At 40.8% G+C, this 24,880-nt stretch overlaps 1 protein-coding gene across 3 annotated transcripts; it reads left to right on the forward strand.

The window, feature by feature from the left end:
• The first annotated feature begins 650 nt into the window (after positions 1–650).
• zgc:162200 (uncharacterized protein LOC558638 homolog) lies at positions 651–19,421 on the forward strand. Of its 3 annotated transcripts, XM_037772893.1 has the most exons (11): positions 655–1,253; positions 3,441–3,773; positions 6,244–6,456; positions 6,681–6,833; positions 8,679–9,188; positions 11,733–12,611; positions 13,847–14,026; positions 14,246–14,296; positions 15,567–15,718; positions 17,351–17,705; positions 19,170–19,421. In XM_037772893.1, the coding sequence occupies exons 2-11, from the start codon at positions 3,522–3,524 to the stop codon at positions 19,173–19,175; spliced, it is 2,751 nt and encodes a 916-aa protein (XP_037628821.1). In that variant the 5' UTR covers positions 655–1,253; positions 3,441–3,521; the 3' UTR covers positions 19,176–19,421. The 3 variants fall into 3 exon arrangements, with proteins under 3 accessions (XP_037628824.1, XP_037628821.1, XP_037628823.1); XM_037772896.1 differs by lacking the exon at positions 17,351–17,705 and having other exon boundaries at positions 651–1,253; XM_037772895.1 differs by lacking the exon at positions 14,246–14,296 and having other exon boundaries at positions 659–1,253.
• The last annotated feature ends 5,459 nt before the right edge of the window (positions 19,422–24,880 follow it).

Consider the following 24,880-nt stretch of genomic DNA (forward strand, 5'->3'; position numbering starts at 1 on the left):
CTAACAAAACAAAAAAGCAATGAAAACAATGAATGTATTGCAATGTCTTTAAAGTTTTTAAGTGAAATTATTGTCATACTCTCGCGTGGTCTTTTTATTATTATTATTATTTATTTATTTATTTTTATTGTGTGTGTTTTTTTAAATTTTATGTTGGTTTTGTTTCATTTCTGTTGTCCTTTTATGTTTGGCACAGCTCTTTGTTTATGTTTTCGCTATGCTTCTTTTGTATGTAAATGTTTTTAATGTTTTCTGCTGTTACTATATATACTGTCATTTTGAAATAATAAAAAAAAAATTTAAAAAAAATGACAAAGAAAGAAGGGAATTGCTATCAGGAGTAGATGATGGAAATATTACAATGAGGAATCTGCTAGGAAATACATCAAAGAAAGTACACAATAATAATAATAATAATAATAATACATTTTATTTATATAGCGCTTTTCTAAAAACTCAAAGACACTTTACATAGATAAAAGGACATCATAAAAGAGATATAAAACACACAATATTAATTACACATTAAAAGCAGTTCTAAAAAGGTGAGTTTTGATTTGTGATTTGAATGTGGACAGGTTGGTGCAGTCTAATCTTCTAATTAATTACTTAAGGGCAACAGGAATAATGGAGATAATTTAATTATTAGTATTATTATTAATTATTATTTTTTATTTTATTGTTCTTTTATTTTATTATATTTATTTTTCCTGCCAATCTCCTGCTCCACACTCCAGTAGTCCAGTAGATGGCAGTAATGCACCTATAAGCTGGTTTTCCAACCTCCAATAAAACACCAAAGAAGAAGAAGAAGTTTCTTCACTAATCTTTTCAATATATTCCTCTCATTATTTCGTGTTTGTTGTTAACCTAAAAATGGTTGTATTTATTGCATTAATGTTTAATAGACAGCAAAGGCTCTTCCCACCCAAATACTGAAAATAAAGACCATTTCATTTTGTGTGTAATTGCATTGCGCCGTTGCCTAGCTGGAGAGCTAGAGGGGGTGATTGTGCTTCACGTTGTTCGGCGCGCTTTTGCCACCAGACTTCTCTCAGTGAAACCAGAGACCCGGCTGGGAGGAAGAGAGGAAGAGGAAGAGAAGAGGCTGCTCCGTAACCTAGCTGGGCTGGTTACCCCTGGATACTATCGCGACTAGCAACCGTTGCCGCGGACACAGTTGCCGGAGGACGTACACAGTGGAAGGTTCGCTTGCTAGTGGCGAGCTCCATCTTTGACGACAGCACCAGAGGGTGAGTAGCTAGTGTGGCTAATGTTAATGCTAATTAGCTCGTCTGACAGGATGTTACCGCTGTGAGCCGGGTAATGTGATGTCGTCTTTTCATATTGAGCCTGTGTAAATGACTTAGAAAGATAAGAAGCCAGCTGGATACAGTCATTTAGGTGTCGTTTGCTAACTAAACGCATCAGGCTAAAACCACTCTTGCTATAGCTAGCTTGTCCGGCCGTGTCCGGTTCGCAGTCCCGGTGTCGTGTTAGGTTTTGTATCCATGTCAATATAATACTCATCTTATTTAGGATGTTTACTTTGGAATTAGGGAAGGATACCAACATATTTACCCCCTTAAATATACTCTTTAGTGTATGCAACGTGGAGCTGGTTTAATGGGTTAGGAGGAACAGATGCTAATGGGATGCATCATTTGGCAACCGGACAACCGGCTGCTGCTGCTTGTTTCCATCTTCGGTCAAAAGGAGAGTACACGAGGAAGTGGGAGGAAGTCCGCCACACCCAGTCCATAAGGGTGGTGAAAGTAACCTTAATACATAATGTTTCTAAGGCTTAATTTGTGAAAGATACTAAGGGATACGACCAGGGAATGAAAGGGGGGTGAAAATGCCAGGTCACCTGCCACCATGGCAGACAGGTTTTCCTTATATTAAGAAATATTATTTTTACAAAGCAATTCTAAAGCCTAAATTAAATATATGGTAACACGTCATTTTACAGATCCACAAATGTCATGGTAAATAGGTGATAATTAGCAAGTAACCTATTTGAAATTTCTTTGGAATTACTGCCTAATTACTTCCAATATTTACCTATACATTTATTGAAAATGACTTTACTCTAAACATTATTTAATAATTATATTCCGCTATTTCCCAATAGCTGGTAATTTATCTAATACATTTACAGGAAATTAATATAAAGTTAATTGATATTCCTTATTTCCATGTCTGCTGGTAAATAGATAATAATTGGCAAATAACTTCTTTAAAAACTCCCTGAATCATGACATTAGCTACCAGGTTACATCTGTGTAGACAATAAGTCACACTATGGTGAGATTTGTGCTGATCAGAAGTGTCTTCTATTAGTTTTGGTTTTGGAGGTAAATATTTGGTAAATATTATAAAGAAATTTCAAATAGGTAACTTGCTAATTATCACCTAATTACCATGAAATTTGCTGACCTGTAAAATGAAGTGTTACCAAATATAGTCATGCATTAAGGTTACATGATATATTCCATAATTCTATGGTCTGGTACCACTGACTCAGTGTTTACAATTTTAAAGTGTTCCACCTACTGTAGATTTTCAGAAGTGGCAGACAAAAAAACTGAGTGCCCGGTAGAAATGTTCAGTGACCTGCCACTGTGGCAGGAAAAAGCTTAATTTCAGACCCTGGATACGACCCTTCAACAACTAACATTTGCAATGAGCTTATTCTGAAGAGATGTAACGTTGCTGATGTTGAAGGATGTTGCATCCCAGTTTAATAGTGACAGCCTTTTAACTGCAGGGAGTTGAGGAATCATCAGTAACGATCTTTAGATAATAAGTGCCTATTTAAAAAATTGAATAGCAGCAATATGCTAGTTTTGTTTTTTTAAACAATATTTTGTATTGAATTTTACATATAAACATATGTACACATACAGACAGACTAACAGTATTAATAATCAAATTATACAATGAAATGTTTAGTCAGAATTTCCACAGTAATCAAAGAAAGAGAGACATGAGATTTCATGTAGTTCACATACTGTATGTAACAAATAAAATAAAAGATAAGACGAAACAAATAAATACCTCAAAGAAGAAGAACAAAAAAAAAAAAACTCAACAACAGCACTCAGCAACACACAGAAGTTTCAATTTGACTGTGCCTCCTGACGTCCAAGAAACTCAAACAAAGGTTTCAGCAATATGCTAGTTAGTTATAACTGCTGACTACATATTTACAAACTGCAGCAGTAGGTAATTTATGGCATGGATTTGTCTAGTGGCCATTTGTTTGTTTGAGCTGAAAGTAAAGGAGTTTTCCCATTCAACCAATCCTCAAGTTAATCTTGCCCTATGCAGTGTGCTCTATTGTTGTCAGAATATGATTTATACAAAACCTCTTTTCCATCCTGGCCATTGTCCTAAGAAGTTTACGTAATTGCGTCTTTGTGTTTTGCCTTTTGTAGAGTGGAGTAATGAGAGTGGGGGAGTGAAGGAGGCAGGTGTCCCAGTAGACCATTGGCAGACAAGTGGGAGGCCAAGCAAGAATGCTGGAGGCGGATGCAGACCCAGCAGGTGCAGCAGTAGAGAGAGAAGGGGAGGCCGAGATGGGGAGCGGAGACTTGAAGACTGAGGTGGTGCGGCTGTCTCTGGAGCTCCAGGAGGCCACAGAGGAGAAGCTACAGGCAGCCCGCTATGGCCTGGTGGTGCTGGAGGAAAGTGCAGCTCTCAAGATGAAACACAGGCAGCTGGAAGAGGAGCATGAAGCCCTCAGAGGGGAGCTACAGCAGCTAAAAGAGGTAGGAACGCCCAAGGCCTTCTACTTATATTTAGTCAACATTAGGCTTGTGAAGTTCTTATTCCCCCAGCATTTCAGGTGTTATTTTCCAATAACAAACTACTGCTTTATGACCCTTTTTTTTTTTGAAGAATTACTTGCTGTAATGTGACACTGATGGCAAAATGTAAATGCAGTCAAAATCTAAATGCTATGTATTGATGCTGCTCATTTTCATTTAACAGCTGAGGAGCTGCCTGGCAGTGTACCTAGTAGTCCTATAAAGATACCATTGTTGTCTTTTATTTTGTACCAGTGTGACCTATGACATGAATTTGATTGCTCATCCCTTCATGCATTTTTGGTAACTCCTTCTTTCTGCTACCACAATAACAGTTCTGTCACAGCTGTGAGCTCATGTCATACTTTCAATGGAGAGGCTTGTGGTCGCATGCTGAGTCAGTTTTGCTCTCGTATGTCATCTGATGAGGATGGCATCGGAGGGAGAACACTGTTAAGTGATCAGGACGTCAACAACCAATTAGTCAGCACATCCGGCGCTTTTAAAGTGTTACATTTTCTCTGTTCATCTTAAACTGATTTTGACACTCAACTGCATAGCATTAAGGATTGAATTAGTGCCGGATATTCAAGATGAAAAAGATTAGACCAATATGTCAAAACTCAGATTACCAATGTAATCCATGTCTTTCACAGACAAATTGTGACATATGCTTCTCATTGTGCTTCCAGTATTCTGTTTTAATTTTCTCCCTCTGTACCTTTTTAAATAATTGACCATTGCACAGTAAATTTGATATCTCCATTAACGGTGTTTGTACAAGTGAAGTATAGCAGATGAACCGTTCATTTTTTGAAAATATTTGTGAGATCCTTATGCTCATGCTTGTGCTGATTAGGGGTGAAAAAAAGAATCTATACACATGAGTATCTCGATATTATGTTCTGCGATACTGTATCGATTCTCCAAAACACTGTATTGATTTTTTAAAATTACCCTCTTAAAAATCTGATGGCCCGCCGTCGGGCCCTGCCGCTATTCGATCTTTCGGAGCTTGTAGCGGGCTCAAAGCTAGAGGGTTTTAAAGCTAGAGTGAAGTTACTGGAATCTAACACTAAAACCCTAAGGAATTCATTGGTACCAAGCATGCCATGTCTAGCTTGTGGAGAAGGAGGCAAAAATAACGCTCCAAAGTTACGCTAAATTTGGCGAGGAACAACTGGCATGGCTGTTTTCACAGGGGTCCCTTGGCATCTGATCTCAAGCTATGTGAATGAAAATGGATTCTATGGATACCCACGAGTTTCCCCTTTACAGACATGCCCACTTTATGATAATCACATGCAGTTTGGGGCAAAAACCATGCAGTTTTTTGCATGCAGTATAAATGTTATTTTTGCCAGTTCTAAGATGGTTTATTTCTGGCTTGTTCTTTCTCATGACAGTTTTCCTAAAACTAAATAAAAAAATTCGCAATATATCGCAGTATATTGAATCATTACCCCTGTATCATGATACGAATCGTGTCGCCAGATTCTTGCCAATACACAGCCCTAGCGCTGATATTGCTGAATAACTGTTGTGTGAGGGGTTAATATTGTTTCTTGATGTTAACTTTGTCACAAATGCACCAGATGGGCCATGAATGTAGTTAGTATTGAAACAGGCTTTTAAGAACTGGTTTATATAAGAAGGTAATCCCATAAAATTCAATCCTGTCATGTGGGCAGATTTCTGGTCCTGCGATTGTTCCATCCACTTATTTAAATTGAGGTGTTTAAAATCCTGCTCACAAGCAGTTGGATATTTAGCGATAAATATGTGCCAGAACAACATTAAAACCAGTCAAAGCTCTTTATGCCTTAAGGGACGTAGTGGTACAGCTATTTTTTATAATCTGCATAAACCTCATGTCTTGGCTGTTTACCTACCTAGGCTTTGGCAGGGTTTTAACAAAGCAGAGCGGACTCATGTATTGTGAATTAGCATCATTATATAAGCACACACCAATGATCAGTTGAGCATGTTTAGTAACATGTTCATTTAATTTAACACCTTATTTGATAGTTCTTGCATCTGCAGTCATTGATGCATAATGTGTCATGGCTTCTGATTATGGCAAGCTGTGAAGAAACGCCTGTTATTACAGTGCTAAGTGTAATGCTTATCGGCTAGATACAAATACTGTGAAGCAGTGTGGAAGCCGCTGGGAAGGTCTGAGGTGTCTTGTTACCAAACCACAGCAGCCATTTCCTCACTGTAATCAGGTTTAATGTGATGGTTGTCTGTGAAGTCCTTTTTCCCTTCCTTTGTTATAGATGTCTACATTTTTTGCCTTGATATGAGCAGCACAGCATGAATTAATTTGTCTTTCAGCACTGCGAATGTTCTTCCAATGTGTAACATACTGTAGCTTGCTAGATACTGCAGGTTTTGCCTGTTCCTTTGACCCTTTTTTGTTTGTGTAAAGGCATTTGCAGATTCTGTGAGCAGCCAGAAGCGTGCAGCTGCTGATGGAGAGTGCCGGGAGGAGAACCTGATACAGGAGACTGCCAGTAAGGAGGCTGCCATGGCAACCCGCATTGAGGAAGTCCAGGCAGAGCTCAAGCAAGCACGCCTTGCTCTGAGCAATGCCCATGCAGAGATCGATAGACTGGGGTCGGTCTCCAACCAGCTGAAGAAGGTATGGCGGCTCACTCAGTACTCCTGTATACTGGTGTTATACTGTATACTACCAGTTCCTGTCTTGTCATGATACATACGATGGAACTCTGATCCACTGGAGCATAAATTAGCTTTGTGGCTTCATTCCCAAAGTAAAATGAACTGTGCATGACATGAAATTGGTAATTGCGCAGTTTAAACATTGTGCTCTGCACTGATTTGAAAGTGGGTTGTTTTCTACAGGACTGTGAGTGTCTGGATGCCGAAAAGGGCCATCAGAGGGACGAGATGAAGGAATACAAAGTACGTGAGGTGCGGCAGTTGCAGGACAATGCCGAGCTAGAAGAAGAGAACATATCTCTGCAAAAGCAGGTGTCTGTGCTCAAGGAAAACCAGGTCAGTTTCAAGCTACAATTTTACCACTTTACAACTGTAGATATCCAGAATGGTAATATTGATGAACATATCTGTTGTGTAGAAATACGCAATTAAGTGGAAAAAACATTTATATGAGCACATTATACTATTGTTTTTTCCTATTTATTTTCCTAAGTTTGTTTTTATGCCTCCGCGCTGGCGACAGCCTTGCCTAGATGCAGCATGTTTTCGGGTTGTCCGTCTGTCCTTCCGTCCCATTCTTGTCAAAGCGATATTTCAGGAACGCCCTGAAGGAATTTCTTTAAATTTGGCTAAACGTCCACATGGACTGAAGGATGAACTGATTCAATTTGGTAGTCAAAGGTCCTCACAAAACACGTTTTTGGCCATATATCAAGAATTAATTTGCTAATTATGACAATTTCACACACGTCTAACAAGATAAAGTGATGTAATGATGACAGCCATGGCTGTAAACTGCAACTGGACTGTTTGGCAAAGGCATACAACCTTGAGGCGGTAATTCTAGTTGAACTTGAATACTATTTGTTTGTGAAGGGCATGTAGTTAGTAGTGCACTACATGTACCTTTCCTGCATGAGAGTAAAATTGCTTTGTATGCAACAAGCTTCTAATCTCTGTCACATGTTTATTGACACAACTTCACAACTGGGACACAAATGTTAAAGAGCCAGTTGCTGGATGTTTATGGCTGTTATTCCTGTTTTTCTCTTGATCACCTGCTCTTTTTGTCAGTGAATTTCCAGTTTGGCTGCTCCCCCTGAGAGCCAGACGTCACGTTCAATGAAACATTTCACTGGCGATATGCAGCAGGAAATAAAGAGATAATTATAGTTCTAAGAAGCGCTATGGCAACCAGGCTCCAGTGTAGCAATTTCAGGATTTACAAGTTATTGTGGGACTCTCAATTTCAGAGTATTTTTCAATTCCTGGATGACTCTGAGAACTTATGCGTTGTCCTGGAAATGTGTTACTCTTAGCTGAGAACAAAGTGGCAGAAATCATGTAACAGCCAGCATCTGACAGAACAGATAATTCTCAAATGCTTTTAATGGGTGAGATTATTTAGTTTTTTAGTTATGTAAGAAAATTCTCCACACTGTTGTGATTTACTAGATACATGTAACATGCGTGTTATGATAGCTTGCCCATGGAGAAGAGCAGCACTTAACAGAGTACAGAAACAATTTAAAGCCAACAACAACACCACACCCACAGATTAAATTCAATGTTATTATTGTTGACTAATGCTTTCAGGTAGGCATGTAAAACTGGTATTTCAAGTCTACAATGAAGGCGTTTGTTAAATTATATGATGATGGTGATATCTCGAAATAACAGGAGAAGGGTCAACTTAATAGAAATAACCTATCCCTGAATTTCTAATTGGATGGGTGATTGTTTTTTTTCTTCCTGAAATCATGAAAGTTAATTTAGCAAACACAAAGTTTCAGGCAAAAATGGAAATATGCACATACTGTTAAATTCAATTTATGATTTGTATCATTCAAGATAGTATGACTGTATGCAGATGTGCCATCTGTGTGTTTTGCAGCTCTGCCAAGACAAACTGTCCATGACTAGCTCTAAATGTAGCCGAGGCTTGTTAGTGTGTCCGTGATCCTTTAGTGGACTTTTAGATAACATCTAGTCTGGCCTCTACAGTCTCTGATATCCTGTCAGAAATCCTCTTGTGTTGTTTTACATGAAAATTGAATGAATGCAGTGATAGATATGTTTGCCTGTCTGGGATAGAATGTGCACCCATACGTGTTGCATAAAACAACAAAGAAAGACATATTAAAAAAAAGCCCTCTGGTTGTGCTCCTTTTCAAATTTCAGGTTGAGTTCGAATCGATAAAGCTGGAGCTGACCCACAAGAACGAGGAGCAGGAGGATGTGCGAGCTCAGATGGACGAGGCAGAGAGGCTCAGGGAGATAGCAGAGAAGCAGCTGGATGAGGCCCTGGAAGCCCTGAAGGAGGAGAGGGAGCAGAAGAACTGCCTGCGGCGAGAGCTCTCCGCCCTGACCCTTAACCCCTTTGATTCTGTGGCAAACCTGGAGCTCCACTTGGATCAGCTGGATGACAGCCAGGAAGAGGGCCAGGGGGGAGAGGGAGAAGGCGAGGGAGAGGATCAGGACAGCGGCATTAATAATGGTCCTGGATCTGCTCCCGGTTCTGCTCGCCCTCCTCACTTGGGGGGCTCCAAAAGTAACGGCCTCATCCATCGCTACTCCACTCCACGCAGCAGTGACATGTTCCTGCGCGCTCCAGCCTCTGGGCTGGTGTCGGACCTGCTGAGTGAGCTGCACTTTTCAGACAGCCAGAAACTAAAACAGCAACTCCTACAGGTAGGCAACAGGACAATATGTGTCACTCTATTAAATGTATTCATATGGTTAAATTATGGAAGCGCTCCAAAGAAAAACAGTGAAAAATGATTGTAACAGGAGAGACTTCAGAGATCCGGTCCAAAGCACACTGGAGCACACAGATTTAGGGCAATCAACTTTGATGCCAACTGCGTCTTCATCAGAGTCTGAGGAAATCGCAGTTGGCGTCGAAACGTTAGTCTGTAATAAAGTTGATTGCCCTAAATCCGCGTGCTCCAGTGTGCTATGGACATTATCTCTGAAGTCTCTCCTGTTACAAGATTGCCCTATTCTATGAGCACCAGACTGGCCTACTATTCCTTTTGAAACCGTTGAAGCGCGTTTAACCTCCTCTCCTCAGGGAAAAATGACTGCCACAAAAAGATACAAGGGCAGGATAGCCTACTATTCCTTGTGAAACGGTTGAAGTGCGTTTAACCTCCTTTCTTCAGTGAAAAATTATTGCCAGAAAAAGATACAAGGGCAGTATTTAATTGTGTTTAGGGCTGTCAAAGCTGACGCGTGTGGTGGCAGTTTCTGTTAAAACAAGACACAAACCAACGTAACAACTTGTCTTTCAGTGAATTTAATAAAAAGGTATACATTAATAACTAAAACATCTGCAGATGGACTGCAGATGGACTCACGAGCACAGCCACCTGTTGTGGACTGTGGCAAGTGAGCCCCGAATACAAAGAGTAGTCAGTATTTATACATTTAAAGCATAACACGAAGATAAGTGCAAAGAAGAAAAGAAGAGAAGGATAGAAAGTGTATCAATGCGTCAGCACACAGCAGACAACAGAGCATCACAAGACATAACAAGTATTTCAGCAATCTGTTGTTTGCAGTTACAGAGATCTAAAATGTCAGGTCACTGTCCTATGGTGACGAAGTTGAACATGTGAGGCCCTGAGATTATCTAAAGGTACAGTGTTAAACTGCAGATATGAAAATTGCCATTACACGCGATAATAACGCATTGACGCAAATTAGTTTTAACGCCACTAATTTCTTTAAAGCATTAACGCAACTTGCAATTTTTAGGTTGTAGCAGGATCAGTTGTAAAGCTAAAGTGAAGATACTGCCATCATATGAAACTAGAAAATCCATTGGTAACAACCATGTCATGCTGGTTTGACGCAAAGGAGGCTAAATAACGCAACATTTTGACAAGGAAAAACTGGTATGGCCATTTTCAAATGGGTCTCCCCTTTACAGATGTGCCCACTTTATGATAATCACATGCAGTTTGGGGCAAGTCATAGTCAAGTCAGTACACTGACACACTGACAGCTGTTGTTGTCTGTTGGGCTGCAGTTTGCAATGTTATGATTTCAGCATATTTGTTATGCTAAATGCAGTACCCGTGAGGGTTTCTGGACAATATTTGTCTTTGTTTTGTGTTATTAATTGATTTTCTATCATAAATATATACATACATTTGCACAAAGCAAGCCTATTTGCCCACTCCCATGTTGTCAAGAGTGTTAAATACATGACAAATCTCCCTTTTAAGGTTCATTTTGAACAGATAAAAAATGTCTGATTAATTGCGATTCAATATTTTAATCGACTGACAGCCCTACTTATGTTATATTATTTAAATTAGGAGTAAATACAATGACAAAATAAGTAATGCTATTTTGTGAGAACTTATTAATAGCCTGTACTCTACTGCTAACACTGTGCTCTCATTAACTGTGAACACAGTGTGTATTGAAATTCTTCTGTGATTCACAGAACTGCATTTATATTTAGATGAAAGTATCGGTTCTAATAAGGCTGAGCAGTGCGGATGTCATACTGGTTGGTTTGTGTGTCTAAGCCGTAGACAGGGATATCTGCTGCTTCCTGCCTTAGACCACATCCCTTGTATGTTGGTGAAGGAGTGAGTCTTTCTATATTAATAAAAAACACCTGGCACCACTTTGCATCAGCTACTTCACCGATTAATGTAGTGAACCCCCATCTGATACAGTTATGCCTCACAAATAAAGGGTACTTAAGAAAATAAAAATGTCTTGAACTGTCATCCCTCTGAGGGGAAATTATTTATTATTCATGATGCACTTAAACTGGGGGTTGGGTTAGCAGGCTTCTACCCACCAGATGTTGGGCGTGGAGCTGAATGGGGTCAGCCACTGTCTTACATAAAAAATGCATTGACTGTAAAGGTGGTGGGGGGAGAAATTTGTGTTACAGACAACTGTCCTTTTGTTTTTTGGAAAATAATTGGCGAACAGAGACGGATGATTATTCAACTGATGAACAGCAGTAATTTTAGCAAATTTAAGACATATTATGTTAGGGTTATGGCCAAAATGGTAATCACAAACAATCACGATTACTTATCACGGAGCACACATTTTAAACATCAATATCTCAGCCGATCAAGTTAATTTAATTGTGGGAAGCCAAAATCGGGGTAGCCATTAATATGTGATTAATTGTGCAGGCCAAATATATGTTCATATCTGCCAAGATTTTCATCTTTCGTGTGTGTGTGTGTGTGTGTCCAGGCAGAACGAGAGAAGTCCAGTCTGGTTAGCAAGGTGGAGGAACTGCAGATGCAGCTGGTGATGTCCAAACAGGCCTTCAGTCAGCAACAGGACAAGGTTGGATCTCTCACCCAACAGCTAGAAGCCGTGCAAGGCAGCCTGCAGCAAAACCAGGAGGCAGACGACAGGGGAGATGAGACGAGGAATGGAGACGGTGGCAGTGCAGTCTTTGACTATGAGGTGGACACCAAGAGCAAGGAGGTGCTGGAGGCACGCATGCGTTCAGCCAGCGAAGAGCTTCTGAAGCTGCGAGATGAACTGTCCCAGGCAGGAGCTCGTTATAACACCCTGGAGCACAGATACAAGCAGGAGAAGGATCGGTGGAGGGCAGAGGCCCAGGAGTTGGCTGACAAGATCCGCCAATGCATCAAGTCCAGCAAGCAGGACCAGGAGCGCATCAGCGAGCTGGAGAAAGAGATCGGAGCCACGCGGAAAGTGGCCATAGATTCAGAAGGGCACTTGAGCGTCGCTCAGGAAGAGCTGCTGGCTTTCTCTGAGGAGCTGTCCAACCTCTATCACCACATCTGCGTATGCAACAACCTGACACCCAAACGAGTCACCCTGGACTATTACCGCGATGGCGCCAGGGCAAGCATCGGAGGAGGTAGTGCACGAAGATCCCACTACGTCTACCCGCAGCACAACTCCCAGAAGAAGCCGCGGGCCAATGACATGTTCAGCTCCAAAGCTTCAGCGTTGCAGTTTATGGGGGAGGTGGACAGTGCAGGAGCCAGCGGAGACTCTCCTACTAGCCCGGGATCCCCCACCCTGGATTTCAGGGACCCTTCAAACGTCCGCAACTTGGTAGCAGTCATCCGTTGCCAGATCAAACACCTCCGGGTAAGACGGCACTGCTGATCACACACAGTATGTCAAACATTTATTAGAATGCCAGGACTTGATTGTTTGTGAACTGAAAGTTATAACCAGTGCAAATTCCTTCATTGTGGCTCGATCACTGAAAGCCAGGCTTTTGTTCTGGCTGAAGGCCATTCCTCCTTCACAAATGTGGAGGAGGAGAAATTAGCTGAAACTAATGCTCAGCTCTGACTGTTAAATGTAGTTGAGCAGCTCCCGTGTCAGACAGTTTAAATCCAACGCCTGGTGTGGGACTTGTTGACACGTCTGTGTGTGTGTGGGTTTGAATGGATTGGATTATCAGGGGTCAAAGATGAGGCTCGTGGCTTCTTCTACAGAGAATCCTTTCAGAAAACAGCAGTGTCTGGAACACTGGGAACTTGTGTTTCTAAGTAGTGAAACACACAGTTTGAAACGCATATTGTTGCTCTTTTATTTTGGATTCATTTCACAGGTGTATAATAGTATCGTTAAGAAATCTTAGATGAAATATATACATTTTAAACAGATTGTTTGTTTGGTTTTGGCCATTGTTGGTATTGTGATATTTGGATATACTGTATATTGAATATAGTATAAGTAGTCGATTAATTGATTAGTTGTCAACTATTAAATTAATCGCCAACTATTTTGATAATCGATTTGAGTAACTCAAAATTCTCTGAATCCAGCTTCTTAAATGTGAATATTTTCTGGTTCCTTTACTCCTCCATGACCGGAACCTGAATATCTTTGAGTTGTGGACAAAACTAGACATTTGAGGACGTCATTTTGGGCTTTGGGAAACACTGATTGACATTTTTCATCATTTACTGATATTTTATAGACCAGATATAGAGAGATGTAATGTAGACAGATTAATCAACAATGAAAATAATCATTAGTTGCAGCCCTACAATTTTGTCAACTAATCAATTAGTTGATTTAATCGACAGATCTGTGAAACTGACTTTCTCCACAAACAATCACACAAAAGCACCACTTTAAATCTTGTGTTTACCAAAGATGTGCTTATCAATTTCTTGGAAATAAGTCAGCATAAGAAAGAAAACGACTAATCGACTGAAGAAATCGTCAGCTAAGACCAAAATGACCGATTAGTCGATTAATCAAACAAGAGGGGGGTGCCCTATATAATAGTTCTCTTATGCTAAATATTTACTTTGCCAGTGAAACAAACACATTTAACTCACTTTTCTGAATAACTGTTCTCTCAGGTGGCGGTGGACCTGTGTCGTCAGAGGGGCGCGATGCCTTACTCAGGGTTCAGCAGCAGCGGGGAGTCAGAGCGGGATGCTGAAAACCTCATGGAAGAAGTACTAAAACTCAAGTCCCTTCTCAGCACCAAGAGAGAGCAGATTGCTACCCTCAGGACTGTCCTCAAGGCTAACAAACAGGTAGGTCACAGCAAGCCCTAACTACACTACAGTGTTCCCTTTTTAGCTCCTTGCTCTGTTTTAATACAGTTTTAGTCTAGTAACATGCTAATATTTCACTTATTCCACAATCTGACCCATCACGGACTTTCCCTTAAAATGAATCCTCTAATGTCGTGATTGACGTGAAATGTAGTCTTTCCTCTGTTACCATTTTTTTTTGTACCTATTCTGGATAAGGTCCTAACCAAAGAGAGGAGTTCTTCACTATTATCCACACATAATCTTGACGTAAGCATTGACCTGTATCATCAGTGTCTTGTCTAGACATTCCCTTGGGCTCACATGGGTATGCACCTTGAGTACAGTAGGATGTTTCACTCCTCAGAGGTTGAACTCTCCTCCCCCTCCCCCTCCCCTTTCCTCTGGCTCAAGAACTGCGTGACCTGCTTCTGTCATTCCCTCAGCTTTCACTCTCCCTTTCACACACACACAAACACTCAAGGTGATCTGTTTGGCTGGGCTTTAGACTAGGCTAACTGTAAACATGGTTAACTGTGAACACGCAATTTATGACTTCCTTCCTACTTTTGCTTAGTTTGCTGCATATCTTAGAATTTGGAAAATTCTTAAAACTTACAGTATCTGCCGGCTGAGATATTGGCATTTCAGATTTCTTTCCAGTGAGATATTAATGAGTTTATATGGTGACTTTGCTGTTGTAAACATTACTGTTGCTGCTCTAGAAACAACATTTATCCAAGTTATATTTTTGAAATATTCAGTTCTAGTGCTGTTCTGAATTTAAAGGCAACCTCATATCGTTGCAGGCCTAGTGTTAAAAAAAACAACAACCTGGGAGAGCGATCGGCTTCTGTCCAATCAGATGTTGTTGTCTGCAAACTGTCAACCTCTCCAGCCAATTGGATTGTTTTGATAGTACAGCCCAGCACACCCACATAACAGAGACCACTGCGGGATATCAAAACACTGTTGACAAGCGCTGAACTTCAGCTGCTTAGGTGCAGCACCTAAGGACTTCTACGCCGCGTCAAAAAGCTCTTTGGTACCAATCTATTCCTTAGGAATTCTAGTTTCATATGATACCAGTACATTCACTCTAGCTTTAATACTGAGCCCGCCACAACCTCTGGAATACAGAATAACGACTGGGCCCGCTGTCGGATTGTTAAGAGGCTAATAGTTAATATAATAAACGATCGATACGTGACGTCTGTGTATCAATGCAATATTGCCAAACAAAATATTGCGACACTATTCTTTGATTATTTTTCCCCGCACCCCTATAATATATGATATATGATCAGGACATGGTGGTAATTTGTGTGGTGGGTGCCGACCGTATAGTTTCCTACTTTTTGGTCAATTTGCCAATCACATGCCTGATGATGGTGGTCAGTTTGATTTTTATTATTAACATATTTTGTCTATTCTATTCAAATCATGCATGATAATAAGCAATTTAACACACTACTTTGAAAGGGGAATGATGGTGCTAAAGTAGCGTATAATGGTACAATTGTCTTTCTGGTCCATGCAGACTGCAGAGTTGGCCCTGTCCAATTTGAAAACCAAGTACGAGACGGAGAAGAGCATGGTGTCAGAAACCATGACGAAACTGCGGAACGAGCTCAAAGCCTTGAAGGAGGACGCCGCCACCTTCTCTTCACTGCGAGTCATGTTTGCCAGTCGGTAAGTTTTCCTTTTATGTATGAGAAAAATAAGCATCATATTCAGCAGTGTTATAAAAGGAAAAAAATAACTATTTATTTTTCGCCTGTGTCAAAGTTTGATAATGTATCTTAGCTGAAACATGTCAATTAGTTCTGATTGTCTGCTCTTTGCTGCTGTTTTTCATGCTTAGTAATGGTGCTCCTGTTGTGGTACAGTGTCTGCTACCACTCATGTAATAAGCTTACCATGCTTATTACGCCTGTGGACAATCCACCGGTTCACGTGAAGATTATGAGCCACATGCTCTGCCCTGTGCCGATGGGGGAGGAGGCAAGGACAGATTTGTCCCATCAAGCCAGGTCACCTTAGGGAGGGAGAGGCCTAAATGTTGGTGGGAGACGGGTGGGACGTTGGATAGGATGGGAAGGTGCTGTCAAGGGTTAAACTTACAGATCACAACATTTCACTCACTAACCTCTTCTAAGAATCTGTTGGCATGGATAATTGTTTGGAGGAGTGTTTTTGTATTGGGTTGAGTGAGCTCACTAATCCGAACTAATGCCCTGGCGTTTTCTGGTTTCGTAATGGACAACAGGAATGTTTTCATTATTTGTTATTGATTGTCAGAGAAGATTATTACCTGTCTAGGCCGTCTCCAGACAGTTATGAGCTAGCTTTTGATTAACCTTAAGAAGGATTGGAGAACAGACAGTGGACAAGGACTACTACTGTCTGTTGCAACAGGCTAAAGATTACAGCTTAGAAAATCCTCTTGTTTATAATGACGTTATGTGGTGCCATCATGTGGATAGCTGGAGTGTCTGCATTTCTACAGTATATGATGACAAGGGAGTATTCAGTATCCAGTCAAATCATGCACCCTCATTTCCTTCTCTGGAAATTATTATTATTAGCCGACCAACATAAGATTAATTAATTGCGCATACACCTGTGTTATTTAACAAGTAAGATTTGTTTTTGCACCAGCTTCTCAAACGTTGAGGATTTGCAGATTTTCTTTGTTTAATATCGATGTAAATTCTAGGGGTGCAACGGATCACTCTCGGTTCAGATTGTGTCACGGTTGTCACGGTGTCAAGGGAGCAAATATAACTTTGAGAGATGCCCAGATCACGTTTTTTTTGCCGCAGATGCAGTTTGCCAATTGTCAGTGAGCCACATTGGCCGATACAGATCGTTTTTGTCGTTTTTAGATTTAAATGTTATCTTTTTATTTTGTTATAGTCATCAATAGTGGTTATTTGCATTAAAACACACAATTCAAATGATTGACCTTTGCCCAATGTAATTTTTACTTATATTGACTACGATCCATTACACCACTAGTAAATTCAATAACTTCCAAAAAACATAACCAGTGTGACGACATCACTTTGTGCTTTGGTAGCTGGTGATCATTAGATTTTTTTTAGATTTAACAAGAAATTCATTAATCCAAAAAACTGCTAGATTAATCAATAATGAAAATAATCTTTAATTTAAGTTTAGTCACATCTGGTGTTTAAAGTTTGTGTCTGCCACACTATAAGTCAAGTTTAGCATGTGTGTTGTGTATCTCTGGCTTTGTGCATTAATTTGTTTTTGCCTGCTTGTGCATGCTGCATCTTTTCACTGTGTGCAATCTCTCAGGTGTGACCAGTATGTCACCCAGTTGGATGAGATGCAGAGGCAGCTGGCAGCGGCCGAGGACGAGAAGAAGACACTGAATTCTCTGCTGCGTATGGCCATACAGCAGAAGCTGGCTCTCACTCAGCGTCTGGAGGACCTGGAGGTCCCACTGTCTCCCCACAGCTTGAACAGCAGCCCCCGCCGCTCCCGGGCGAAAGAGCTCGCCGTCAAGTCAGGCCGGGCTCCACGGAGCCCCCGAAGCAGCCCTGCGCGCCCCCCGCTGAGAAGCAGTCCACGGGCCAGCCCCGTCCTCGGCGTTTCCGCGATGGCTACGCACCACCTGCGAGGTTTAACCCGAAGTCTCCACACAAGCCCCGTAAGAACCTCTCTCTCAATTTCTTCTGACAACCCCGTCGAGACAATCAGCCGGTCTCGCAGAGACAACGGTCTCCCACGGGACGCCACCTTCATCAGAAGTCATAGTGTCAGTGATATGTTTAACACAGAGTCGAGTTCGGGCTACTCCCCAACACGTAAAAGCTCCACCAGTTCTGTGAACAGCGAGTTCATGGTAAAAACAACACAAGTCAGTGATTCAAGAAAAGGTACGTCCGGTCGGAGAGCTTCAGTCCCCGTACGTCAGGACACCTTCATTACAACCCGCGTTGTACCTGCCGCTTCCACTAGGCGGAAGTCTTCTTTGTTTTCTTCATCCGTAGATAACCTAACCTCTTCTAAAGCTATGTGTGTGTATCCTAACACATCTGAAGCATGGGGTGAAAGTAAACAAAAGCCTGATCTAAAAGCAAACTCAGATACTTCGGTAAGAAGAAAACAGTTGAGTTACAGGTCTAATTCTGTACAGGTAGCAGCTACATGCCGTAACACACTTCAGTCAGACACTTCTCAGTCGAACACTAAATCTTTAGGGGCCCCGACAACCACGTCCCTCCCTGTTCCCGTTCCACCTGGTGGTAAGACCAGGATGACGGGGATCTGTAGAGAGTCTAGGCGTAAATTATCCGCCTCTACAAGTAGAAGCACTGAGGAGTCGCTCATTATTGTCAGTAAGAGCTCTGGTAATAAACCTCAGGGCACACCTGCAAGGCCCCGGAGCGCACACTCTAAATCATCTCGCAGGCGATGAGATAAAGTAGCCAGCAGATTTATGCTCTATACTAAGCTACTTTATGTATAGCTATACATTATGTTATGAATAGAGTTGTATCGATACCAGTATCAGAAATGCGTCCGGGTGTCGGCGAGTACGCCAGTCTATGCACCGATCCGATACCATCATTTATTAACCCAGAATAAAATCAACTTGTTTAACCGCGTATCAATTCTTCTTTGCCGCTCCCAAACAGTAGCCTTCACTGTGCTGTTGCTGCCCTGGATGTATCATGGCTGCCACTGGCAAATACTGTTTTAGAGCAGCGAAGAAGAACTGATAGCAGGTAGTTTGTCATAGCTGTTAAATAATAATAATAATAATAATAACAATAACTAGATTTTTTTTTTTTTATACCAGTACCACAAGTTCAGGTATCGGAAAGGAAAAAGTGGTATTGGAACATCTCTAGTTATAAAGAAAACAAATAAGCCATACTTTATGCTATCAAATATTAAATTAGCAATAGATTTTGTTAGAACTAATGCCTATTATGGTTAAGAATTATTTGCTTTTATACATCTCATGTTGCTGTTTTGGAGACCCTAATTTGCTGATCCTTTATATTTTGTATTGATCCATTTACCCTTATCAATTACCTTCATCTTTTTCACTTTTATTTGTACTAAATATGTTTTTGTTTGTCTCTGTCTCACCCTGTCTCTGTAGCGCTGAAACACTCCTTCCATTACTCCAAACCCCCTCTTCTCCATAAGGACCTGTCTTCATGTTGACTCCCGGCTCCCTCCTCCTCCTATCCTGACTCGAGACATCCTCTCCATCCCAGATATGACGCAACATTCCCCCGTCTACCCACACGCACCATGGAGTTAAAAAAAAGTTGAGAAAAAAGAAAAAAAAAAGAGTCTCTCATCCCACCCTCTTGGTTTTCTCTGCTCGGAGTAGAGAAACCTGCATGCAGCCTGGAGAAGGATGAAGAGACTAATGTGCTGCTCATTGCTCTGTGAAGTCATTGACTGTGTCTTGTCCCGAGTGGATCCGACTCCCATCTGGTCTTGTTCAAGGCTGCTGTGTGTTGTGGTGAACCATTGACAGTATTTATTCCAGAAGGAGGGACGTTTCATGTGCAGTATTTACTATTTACTGTCCTCAGACTTTGATTCAAGGCTCTAATCTGTTTTAAGGCTGTACGTCTTTACACTCTTGCCTTTAGTCTGGCGTCCTGGTCAGGCCCGTCTGGCGTCTGTTAGTGTCTGTAATGCTTAGTTCACACTACACGACTTTAGTTCAGATTTTCCGCTCCTCTACAAGATTTTGGAGCTCCCCGACAAAAGCCCCAGATCAGAGGCAAATCGGCGTTGGCTCGCCGTTCGCACATCGGCGCTCGAGCATCATGCGTGAGCTGCTCAAAGATGTGAACCGAGCGGAGCCGAGAGGCCCGCTGTCACTCGCTGTCACATTCCAGATATCTAGCATGCTAAATATCTGGACCCATCGGGGATTCCGGCTACGAGCTACAGCCAATGAGAGCGAGAGACACGGGTTGCTTACTGTATGTGTTGCATTTGAAGCACAGAGCAAAGTTATTGTTGCACCTAGAGGAATAAATAGTAAAAAAAAGAGTGTGGAAACAGCACATTTTGTGAACACGTGCCAACGATAACATCAGCAATGTGTCTCGCGTATGGTATCACATCATTTACTGTATTTCTCGCGAGTGTTTTCATGACAAAACATAGTTTGGAGACCTCATTGGGGATTCCTCCACTTGAAAGATCTCGTAGTGTGTGACCCCCCTGACGCCGGTCAGTCATGTGGTGTGAAAACCACAACTTAAAGACTCCCGATTACAAGACGGCAAGTTGTACTTGGCAGTACTGCGATCTGACGAACTTTAAAGTCCTGTAGTGTGAACTTAGCTTAAGCTGTTAGATCATCTGTGATAACTCTCCCAGGTAGTTGTATTTGTAGAACAATGCAGCCTTACTAACATAACCGCTATTCCACAAGCTTGCTATTGTCTTGAGGTTCCTCTCTTTCACCGGTGATATAGTTACATGCCCTTTTTTAAAACCTATTACATGTCTGGCTCTTTGGCTTTTGCCCATCAGCCACACCCTTTAGACTAGAGGTCAGTAAAACATGCTGTTTCATTGATGGAAATAGATCAGCCATAAGGTCATCACCTCAGGTCAAAATGAAGTAATCAGATACATGATTTGGGAGATCTTTACTTTGCAAACTATGCAGACCAAGTCAGGACAGTGCTTGTATACGTCCTGCTGTTCTTTAGCGCCAGGGTGAGTTTTGAAACTCGCCTTCACTTTCAGTAAAAAGTGTCTGGCTGCAACTGTTATACAACAGCCATTTAGCATCTCTCACAATAAGCAGATTTTAGAAGTCATCTGGATGTGCTAAGCATCCCATTGGCTGATCATGTTATTCCTGTCGGCTTAAAAAGACACCGACTCACATCACTCACGAATTCAAGTGGCTTGGTTTACCTAAAACTAATACTAACACGTTGGGCCATGCACATTTCTCTTAGTTACATAATCATAATAACAGTTTCCCATTCAGCCTCTGCTTGTTCTCACTCCTTTTGAACAGCTAAGCAACGATACTCATGTTTTGCATTCCATCATTTTAATGTCACCATGCTTTTTGTCTGCTACCAAAGTAAGCATGTGTTGCAATGAGCCAGTATTACCCACAACGAGCCAGCTTTCTTCTCTAATGGCTACGGCATCCGTTGTTTTCACTTAGGAATGCTAATAGTGCTAGCAGGCTACTGATAGAGTTGTAGAAAAATGAAGTAATAATATTGTCATAATTTTTAAAGGCATTACACTGATTTGCATCTAGTAGCAAATTATGACTTAAAATGAAGAATAAATGAATTAAAAAAAAACAAAGTATGTCTGCTTTGCTAGGCAGAGCTCCACATGCAAGAGCAAATAAAAAACAAAACCATGTATCTTCCGATAACCCAACACGGGTTGCTTATAGAGTAGTTTGATGCCAGGGCTGTGATTTGAAGACAACAGCACTTATGTTAACAGTGGCACACCCGTCTCATTGAATGCAGTTAAAATTCAAATTGAATTGACCCGACGAGACCAATCATGATCTTTGACACCACGTTTGGAAACGGCTGTTTGAAAAACAAGAAGCGAATTCAAGAAAATGTTGACTTCCATGTTTTTTTTTAAGCTCAACTGTCCTGTGGTTTAGTAGAAGAAGAGGCCACATCCTGCTGATTTGTTTTTATTTTTAGTGCCTTGGTTTTGTTCCTGTCTGTCGTTTTTAGACTACATCACATTTTCTAAACGGAGGCTACTATTCAACACTGTAGTAGTGATTTTTCTTTTTTTGAAGGAATGTTTTATTTACTTTTGAGGAAACTCATTAAGCAGTGTTAGCACTGAACAAAGCGATGTCTCATTTTGGTAAAAATCTTTTCACTTTTTAGCTGAGCGTGCCTTATATGAACACATTAGTATTAACTAATGAATTCAAAAATCAAGAACATAATGTATAATATTATAAGATGGAAGGTTAAAGTCTCTCGCTAAAAAGTGGAAATGCTTTAACATCATGTCATATTGCTACGAAGGTTGTAAATGGATTTCTTAATCTATTTAATTCACTCTGTGCAGATGTGTGTATAATTTAATTTACCATTGTTGTATAATATTTTAACTGTATTTATGTGGTCTGCGTTCTGTGTAAATTTGTTCCGGAGGACGACGTGCACTCACTCCGCATAACACATTTGATGGTCCTCAACTTTTGATGTGTATGCAGTTTCTTTTCCTCGACCTGTGAACCACTTTTGTCATGAAGAAAATAAAAACAAGCCAACACTGGATGTCTGTTGATCGTGGTCTTTTGAGTTATACAATATTGGAATACTGAGAGGCTTTCAGTTTCTTATTATATGGGATTATACAGCAGGCTATTATTGTTTTATGTACAATAATAAATAATACATAATATAATACATAATAAATACATGTGGTCTGTCCGTAGCATGTGATGGTACTGCCCTCTCCTGGCTAAGGTCATATCTCACAAACAGACAACAGTTCATCAACCCCTTGGTAACATCACACGCAGCCATGGCCTCCACGCCTTCAGTTCTACATTTCCACTAAATCTATCACCACTGCTACACAATCCACTCTGACCAACTCCCTCACTGAAATCAAATCATGGATGCAAATCATCTTCCTCAAACTGAACTGTGATAAATCAGATGCAATCATCATCGATCTCAAATCCCTCAGAACTTCTCCCTCACCATCGACAACTCCACTCTGTCTCCCTCCCCTCACATCTGCAACAGCAACCTCTCGTTCGAACACCACATCAATCACATCGCTAAGACTGCCTTTTTCCATCTTAAAAACATTGCCCGTCTCCGCCCATCACTCTCCTTCTCTGCTGCCGAAACTCTGATCCACGTCTTCATCACATCCAGAATTGACTACTGCAATAGCATTTTTTACGGCTCATCATCAAAAGTCCTAAATAAACTCCAGTACATCCAGAACTCTGCTCACCCATTTCCACTCCCGTGATCTCATCACCCCCGTCCTCCAGAACCTCCACTGGCTCCCTGTCCCACAACGCATCCAATTCAAAGTCCTTCTCCTCACTCACAAAGCCCTCCATAACCAGGCCCACTCATACCTCACAGACCTGCTCCACCATCACACTGCTTCCCGCTCCAGTCCCCACCACTCACCACCGAGCACCGACCTGGGGCGACAGAGCATTTCGCCATATCTGCCCCCTCCCTTTGGAACTCACTCCCCAAACACATCAGAGACTGCACTAACCTGTCCACATTCAAATCACTAATCAAAACTCACCTTTTTAGAACTGCTTTTAATGTGTGATTAATGTTGTGTTTTATATATTATGATGTTCTTATTTATGATAATTTTAACTGTGTAAAGTGTCATGAAAAGCACTATATAAATTAAATATATTATTAATATGGTAAAAGCACTCATTCTACAATCTTACTGGATGTTTTTCCTAGTAGGAGGAAAATGAGATAAAGTAAACATCTGGAATATGCTGCATATTCAACTTTAGTCTACATTTGAAATACACTTCAATTGAGTCTGAGGTCATAGAAGTGACTCAGCCGAGATGTTTGACTAATAACAGAAGTTCCATCTTGGGTGACGTGCAAACACAGGCACAGATTTGGGTTTGGACATGAGTCATCATGAGCAAATCTTCTGGGATTTGTTAAGTAAAAAAAAAAAATCCACTGCAGATCATCTGAGGAAGACAGTTCCCAGAGCTAATGAAATTTAATTAAAAAATGCAACTTGTTAGAACAAAATCCCTCTTTTACAAAAGTTTACAATTTAAAAACCAAGGACATTGAAATACAAAGTCAATACAGTATCACCCAAAGCATAACTTCTAGTCTAAAACATTTACAACAAAGATTAAAGCCTTAAATGAGTTCCTCAAAACTACTTAGATTCATCAGACTCTCAGATTTCTTAATCTGTGGTGGATTATTTATTTATTTGAGCATGGAGCAGCATATTGTAGAGCCGACTTTCCAGGATTAGTACTCACCGTTGGAATTTGTTTTTAAAACCAGTCTGCAGAATAAGTCTGATAAGCGCCTTGTGAGGAATTAAGATAAATAAAACAGTAGTCTATTTAGAAAACCTTTATAAGAAAACACGAGGCAATGACGCATGGGTTCTTACACAGAAAGAAAGGAAAGGCCGTGCTGTTATCGAAAGTGTACCATACAATTTCCAGATGTGAATCTAATAGAGTGGTCCACATGATCTAGTGATATTAGGCTGTTGTCAAATTTTTGCTTTCTTTTTGTTTAATATCATATAATTTCACCATTTAAGATTACTCAAATGGGAAAATCCGAAAAGGCAAAATCACTTTTAGACTGAGCTTACAACTCGTACATGCACCCAGTTACGACAGTTTACAAAGAATAACAAAGTCGGAAACCACTGATCTGTATAAATGTGACTTTATTAAAACAAATTTAAACATGGCCTATACATAGAAACATATTCGCAGATGCATTAATATGCACACAGATCCACATTAATGATGGCAAGCTCCCACACTGCATTTGTGTTGTAAAAATGCTGAAAATCCTCAGTTTGAATTTAGATGTGTTATCTGGTCATGTGACAATAACTGAAAATCCTCAAAAATGACTGTAAAGATGTGAAGAGGAAAGAGTTTTTTTGGACGCTGATCAATAAAGAAAAAGCGTGTCTGCAGAATCTTTTGCCAAACTGTCATGAAGGTTATGTAACATTGAGTGTATCACAGAGCAAACACACCTACCCCTCTGGCCCAGGATGGTGTTTACTACCACACTCCTTCTCATGGCCAATCCAGCCACAACA

This window comes from Sebastes umbrosus, chromosome 6, assembly GCF_015220745.1.
Source record: "Sebastes umbrosus isolate fSebUmb1 chromosome 6, fSebUmb1.pri, whole genome shotgun sequence".
NCBI classification, from domain to species: Eukaryota; Metazoa; Chordata; class Actinopteri; order Perciformes; family Sebastidae; genus Sebastes; species Sebastes umbrosus.